This window comes from Physcomitrium patens, chromosome 11 (assembly GCF_059467195.1).
Source record: "Physcomitrium patens ecotype Gransden chromosome 11, ASM5946719v1, whole genome shotgun sequence".
Classification (NCBI taxonomy): Eukaryota; Viridiplantae; Streptophyta; class Bryopsida; order Funariales; family Funariaceae; genus Physcomitrium; species Physcomitrium patens.
This window is the reverse complement of record NC_143420.1, coordinates 17,742,955-17,750,494: the sequence shown is the minus strand read 5'-3', so window position 1 is coordinate 17,750,494 and position 7,540 is coordinate 17,742,955. Positions and strand designations below refer to the sequence as shown.

The 7,540-nt window shown below is 38.6% G+C and overlaps 1 protein-coding gene across 1 annotated transcript; it reads left to right on the top strand.

Annotated features, from left to right (window-relative positions):
- Positions 1-2,980: 2,980 nt before the first annotated feature.
- Positions 2,981-5,893, top strand: LOC112288289 (glutamyl-tRNA reductase-binding protein, chloroplastic). Its single transcript, XM_024532332.3, has 5 exons — positions 2,981-3,645; positions 4,241-4,321; positions 4,608-4,715; positions 4,877-5,026; positions 5,421-5,893. Exons 1-5 carry the CDS (start codon positions 3,151-3,153, stop codon positions 5,640-5,642), a joined length of 1,056 nt encoding a protein of 351 aa, XP_024388100.1. The 5' UTR covers positions 2,981-3,150; the 3' UTR covers positions 5,643-5,893.
- Positions 5,894-7,540: the final 1,647 nt, after the last annotated feature.

Here is a 7,540-nt window from a genome sequence, read left to right as displayed (position 1 = left end):
TCAATGTTTTTTTAGTCTTGAGTCTTATTTCAAGCCTTTTTAGTCTTCTTGTCTTTAATAATAGCTATTCTAATTCAATATGTTATCATCTTTAAGTGACTTTTTAATCATTCGAGTAACACAAGAATGTATTGAGTTTTCTTTATTCAAGATTCATTTCCTTAACAAGTCCATGCTTAAATAACATAAATTAATTAAGTTATTGATTTCAAGATTAATTTTTATTTGTAATTGGCTATTTAATATATTTAACAACATAAAATAGAAAGAAGCATTACATACATCAAGTTTACAATTTAAACTCTTTAGTCCCAAAAAATTAGTTGAAGAATTATTAAACAAGATGTATAAAGAGACGTAAGAAAAAATAATATCTCTTTTAGTACATTCAATAATATTACGATAATTTATTGACAAGACAACAAATCCAGTCGAAGGCAATGTTTTCAATGCAATGACTAATAATTCATTAATATATTAGCTTAAACTCATGATAATAAATCTATTACATTAAATTGCTATGAATATCTATAATAAGATATTAAATTTGATTAAACAATTAGATGAAGTAATATATACCAATTTTAATTTCATAATAGTTTGTAATATTTTGGGATTTATTTTCAATTCTCTAAATATAATATAAAATTTACAACAATTATTGATAGATAGTAATCTTGAATTTAATAAACAAACTATATTAATAATTGTGTATAGATGCCAAGTGTATTTATTTAACAACTTCTCACTTAATTGCTTGAGTTTATTGATTATGAAAGATATATAGAAGAACTACGCATTTATTGTAAATATGTTAAACAAAGTTTTCTTCAACTATGCTTACTTTAAAATAATTTATAGAGAGGTTTTAACTTAGAACTTGGTATTAATATTATTAAGTCGGACTTATTAAACAACCTCACAACTTATGTTCTTGCAATTGCTTAAGACTAAATAAACAAAAAAAAAAAAAAAAAAAAAAAAAATGATTTGGCTTAACTCAATAGTTTGTAACGGAGATTCAAATATTAATCTTTTGTATCTGTTGTAAGAGGTCTTAACTAATCACATGTATTTGAATAAATTGGCTTCATTATTTAAATTTATTGTGCCTATTTGCATTACAACTGGTTATATTAAAGGCAATTTTGTTCATATTTCTACAACATATGCTTGCTTTGTGACCTTAAAGCTTCCTCTACAAAATACTAATTTGAAAGATATCTAATGTTGTGAACAGCTAGATATAGGACTAGTAGAGTAAAAGCTGATATTGGATAAGTTGGTGTATTTTTTCAAACTTATTGGACATTCAATGCATGCATTGCTATTTGTTGTGGATCTGATATTTTGCAATGCACATCAGAACTTGATTTAGTTTGCAACATTGATGTAGTGCAAATATGTTGCAAAGCAATCAAATTTTTGAATTAAGAAGATTTTAGTATGAAAATATATTGTGCAAATTTGCATTGAATTGTGAACGTTTCATGAATAAGGATTATTTAAACTATCTAATTGTCAAAGTCTAACTAGATTTAAAGAGAAAACATTTGTCCTTCGTTGGCTTCAAAGATAGTGAATTTCAAGAGTTGAATGTCTTTTCAAGCTAATGAACAAGATCCATTCCATACAATGAGTTTGCTTAGGTGGTCAAGAGTACGCAGTAATGACTTAGCTTCCACTACCCCGGTGAAGTTAATACAGTGATCGACTGCATTTTCAAGCGCTATAAAGATTTCAGGTATTGATGCTTCCATCCTTCGAACTGTTGTATTGAGCTCAACTCTCCGTCGACAGAAGCCCCGTGAAACCCCTCTTCGCAAATCTGGTTCTGATATCTCGCTCAAATGCTGTATCTGCTCAAAGGATACAGAAATGCAATCACCAGAGTTGCAGGAGAAGACCTGAAGAGGAACATCCATCTACGAGAATCATCTTGAAGATGTGGATATCGTTCAAACTCCGTGAAGAGTGCTACTAGGGTCATGTTATAGACTATTAGTGGTATAAAGTGTCAAATTGCCTTCTGCACTAATTATCCCTCCAATAAGGAATGACCTATAGGAACAGTATAACACGACATCCGCTCATATGATGCCTTCGCACCATACATTCTTTCGTTTCAAAGAGCATACCTTTGCTAATAGCTATCAAACGGTTGATAAAATGCTTGAATCACACTTGCCAATTCTGCGAAACCAGCCGTTGTAAGCAAGTTCAACACTCTTTAAGAAAAAGCCTCCGACACATTGTGTAATCATATGAGTAAACCCAAAGCTGAATGTCGAGCATTTGCATCTCCAGTAGCTCCACCAACTACAATATGAGTCAATACAGTTAAGCCAAAGCATCAATGTAAATACCAGAACATTCTATGCACTTGTAAAGAAACTGGAAGAAAACTGGAACACCATGTCAAACGCCACTAATTGTTTCTCACTTTCAATCAGTTTTTCTTCTAGATTTAAAAGTCGTTTTTTTCCCAAGAGAATAGTTCATGTTCTTCAGGAAGTGACATGAAAACTGAAAGATGTAAGCAACTGGAATAGGACGAAAAGGTCAGAACCAGTCCAACCTCAGACCCAATTCAGGAGTGACATGGATAGTTTCACATGAAGACGAATCCTTTTACCATAGATCAGCAGATTAGAAAAGCACCTCCAATCAAAGATCGGGATGCTGCAGTTCCCATTTTAAATAAATGTTAGCCTCGATGTAATAGTTGTGTTGACAATGCAGACGGCAATGTTGGCGTTTGACGATTTGGATGAGAAATTTTGAAGACTGAAGACCGAGGTGATGAAGCAGATGTGGATGAATTCCGTAAACCAGGAAGGTGTCATCCAATGTACATACATCCATACATCCATTCGAGGAGTAAGAGGGGGGGGGATTCGTGAATGCAGATAGATGAGGTTCCTCAATCTGTCGGTGGGCCCGTCCCGGCACACTACTCTGCATCGAATTCCTCGGACCCACCCACAAATCTCAAACCCACTCTGCACATGAGTTTGCTCTCTGCCTGCCTGCCTGCTTGCCTGCCTTGTTGCTTGTTGTCGTTATCGAATTTGCTCTGCAGTTAGTTTCCTAGTTAGATAAGGGCGTGTTGCATTCACAATTGCCCCTGCGTCTATCAAGGTTGCAGTTATGGCCGCTATGGATTTGGTGCTTAATCCCGCCAGGTTGCAAAGCAAGCTGCCTTGCGCTGTACTATCCGTGGCAGAGAAGCAGCAGCTGGGTAGCTCCACAACGACAAGAGTGGCGTGGTGGAAATTGTCGTTGCATTCTTTGTTTTTGAGGCCGCCGAGGGAGCAATGTGGAGGAGTATGGGAGAGCGAGCGGGGAGCGAGGTGCAGGCAAACGGTAGCCGCTATGGCAATGGCTGAAGGCGTGGTCGCGAAGGAGAAGGAGGAAATGGAGATTGGAAAGTTGCTGCGGCCTACTCCGGCAGAGGCTGCCAGGACGGTGATGGAGACTTGCAAGGAAGGGACGTTGTCGACATTGTCAGAGGACGGGTGGCCTCTGGGAACGGAAGTGAAGTTCGTAGTGGACATGGAAGGGAACCCTGTGCTGCGGTTGCAACCAGGTGCACTGCATACCCAGCACATCTTCCAGGATAGCAGATGCAGTCTTCATGTGCAGGTAAATTATCGGACGATCTTCCTGAACTTTGAATTTCGGGAGCTGCCTCTGACGAAATGACCGAGGCAAGCTATTATTGATTGTGAGGAATATTAGTGGATTTTAATGACAGTGCATAATGACACCTTGATTTATGAGCTTTAGTCGACCATTGTGCAGTTTCTTTTGAAAGGGCTAACTTTTTTTGCAGCACCAAACGCTGCTACGAGTTTGCTTGCAACAGTACTTAATGCATATTTTTTGATATAAACCCTTGCTATGATCTTAATTATACATCAACTGGTCCTGAACTCTTAACTTGTGTCATTGATAGTACGAGAACTGTCGACGCTAGAGTTCGCTCAAATCACATTTAAAGGAAGGTAGAAATCGTAGAGTAACGAATATATCCCTCGGCTATCCTTGAAGCTACCTGCTGCGTGGATGCTCATCGAATCATTTCCAATGCCCTTAAAACAGTGAGGATTAAGGTCTAACAGATAGTCATGCAGCATTGGCAGCAGCTGATCAACCTTGGTATTCTTGATGTGGAGGTCGATGAAAGTGGTTGGGTTTTGTGCTCAAGTTGGTGGGGTTCATTTGGTGGGGAGGGCAGCTGGAGCAACCGGGTCGACGAAAGCCACAGTGCACATTGCAAGGTTTTATGCGAAAGGTTGAAGATATTAAGCTGAAAGAGGTGAGTTGGCTGTTGTAATGTGCAAGCATTGGCATATTTGGTATATACTCGCAGCTAAATTTTTTATCCTCTGAAATGTCATTTTTTATTTCGAATTGCGACGTGCTGCTGGTTGGTACTTGAAGGTTTAGTGCTAAGGGGCTGTGTTCCCAACGGACCGCAGAAGACCAAGTAATTTGGACTTTCTTAACGGTAATTAGAGTCCTGTGTTACTTTGTTTTTTTCATGCAGCCGGGTGTAACTAGGAACTGCAACATTTGATGATAAATTCCTATTTGTATCACAGAGGCTTGAAATTGCATGGGAGAGACGGTTTCCTTCAGAGAACGCAACGGATGACGTCTTGTACATTATGAGTGTTGAACGGTTTTTACAATCCCCAGACATGGGTGAGGTAATAGGCGACTTATTTTTTGTAACTGTAAGTTTTACGGATGTAAATGACCATGCCATTGCTATCTGAGGCATGGGTTAACTTCTGTGGGTTTGTTGATGAAACATGTTACAGGCACCTAAAATTGAAGCTCTTGTGGCTTTTTGCATCATGATCTGCAGGAGGAGATTTGGGTTTCTGGGTCACATTACTGGGCTGCTACAGCTGACCCATTAAGGGATTGTGCCAACCGCATTGTTGAAGATATGAACCGGCATCACTGGGAGGACATTCGTCGGTTTTGCAACGTGTACGCAAATCTAGATGCAGAGGTAAGTATTTCTACAGTTCTCTATGGGTGCAATAGATGACCGTCTAGTTGTGCCATAGTATCATTACTGTTGTCTCACAGTGTGACGGCTTCTGAAGTGTTGAGATCCTCAGTGCTTTTCAAGGGGTATTATTACTCACGGGGTTTGATATTGTCTTTGGGTTCCAAAATGGTTTGTTGAGTCACGATCAATGTTTTGAAGCCGCTTTAGGTGTTCTTAGGTGCTGTTATTTGTGTACCCTTTTCTTCTTACAAATAGTTTCGTATCATGCACGTCATGGTAAGGTGTCAGATTTGCCTGTTACAAGTGACATGTGAAGGTTGACACCTCTTGGTGAACTTGTTTACGATCAGAGTTTTGACAATCCCTTTTGCGCAACTGATTTTTCTTGCAGCTGGAGGAGGCAAGCATGACATGGGTGGACAGGTTAGGATTTGATTTGCGGGTACTCACAAAATCTCCACAAAACATTTTAGAAATTCGGGTCCCATTTACTCGTGAGGTTGCAGATGAGCGAGATGCGCGATCATCTCTTACAATCATGGCTCAAGTAGCTTGGAAACAGGAGCGGAGTTTTACTCCCTCCGAAGTTGTGTTGACTACTGTTGAGCTGTAGTTCTGGCTCATTTCCCACGGAAATTTGGTTCTTGAAGTGATTCTAGGAAGAGATGAAATTTTTATTACACTGTTTATCCAGCATCTCTTGAGTCTACGTTCGAAACATCAGGAGCCTTCATTATCAGCATGAGCAATTAGGAAAACGTGTATCTGTTTATGTTGTATATTTCAGATCTTTAGTTCTGTTTGCGTCACGATATCCCAATGTCCAACTCTGAAAGCAAACGATATCTTTAAATGTCTGGTTCATTTCTGTCTTGGAAAATGTGATGATCTACAAGCTCGTCTTGTTGGCAGAGTATGAAAACTAGACTGATTGCAATTTCAATGTGGTCGAAGGCAATAAATGTGGGCATGTTGGTGGTCAGCCCGATTTTTCATGCTTAAACTTCGGAGGCATTCCCTAAGATCATGATTGCACATAACTAGCAAGACAAGGAATACATCTGCCAGAAGAAGCTGTTGAAATGGTTTTCTGCTAACCATTTCCCATTTCAGACAAGCTACGGAGTTGTTTTTGAAAGTCCTAGTCCACCAGTCTCTCTTGTGAAGGTTTGCCTCTGGTGTCACTTCGCAGAATCTGTATCATGGAGGTCTTCTCCATTTTCTTAGACAAAGAGATATTCCATGTAGTTTCATCCATTTTATCTCACAAGTCTCTTTCAGCAATATCGTTTTACCTTATTTTATCAGCATCCTAATTTTCAGCAATTGCCGGAAAATTTTAGTTCGCTGCGGTTCTCCTACAAGTTTTCCCCGCATGCATTGGTTGACTGCTTGCGATTATCCTTCAAAGTTGGATAAAATTCCAAACCTTTAAGTTATTGGACAAGTCCCCTGGACCCCCACTTTGTCTAAAAACCACTGGGCATCAATATGTTACCAGCTCCAGCCGAACGTACAGGGAGGTGCTGCTACGTGATACAAAGAGCGTGACTGTTTTTCATGAAAGAGAAGCCCCAGAGATTAAAGCAGAGTATCACAAGGGGGTGCAAATTTACTCAAGACTGATCTTGACAAATAGCACGTCATTGAGGACCAGCTCTGAGGAATGAGCCACATCCATGAGAAATTGAACATTGCAGATAATCCCAAGTGCAGCATAGCAGCCGAAGATGATGTGATGCAAAATGGAAACTTGTAAAAAAAAAAAAAAGCTTGAAATCCACGTGATGGAACTCTGCTCTGCACTGCTCTGTGCGATAATACATTTGACATAATCCTTCTGTACTGGCATAACGGGCACTGTAGTTTTTAGAGTTCATCATATTGGACATAGAAGTAAAACTTTGATGGTGCCTCCTTCACAGAAGCACACAGTATGACACTTTCAACCCAGCAACACAGCAGATATGTGTTTTCACCATAGTTGCAGATCTATACCAAAAACACAAACTAGTGAAAGCGTCTTGGGTGGATGCCAACCCCACCCAAGTGACCCACCTTTTCACACCCATCGTGTTAACTTGCTTACTACAGAATTGTTTATGATTGACACAAGAAATTGTCATATTACAACCATATATCAATGTTCTCATTCACAATGACATTGACTACTGTTTTTTTGCATTTGATTTGGATTGTTTTCAGATACCCAACACAAGAAACATCAACCAATTTTATAAGACATTGACAAAATATACCTAATTGTTCATTGTAAACTTATAATTATCTTGAAACTATATCTAGGTCATTATATGTGTATATATATATATATATATATCTGACAGCACAACATCATCCATGCATTAACAAGATATCATTCCTCATTATATATGCCTTATATACAATGGTACAAAAAGATTTTTTTTATCAAATACAACTCTCACCTGGCTACCTATATAGTTCTCATTCTCAATCATCATTGCTAGTATCATCCAATAGTGCAAGTTTTTG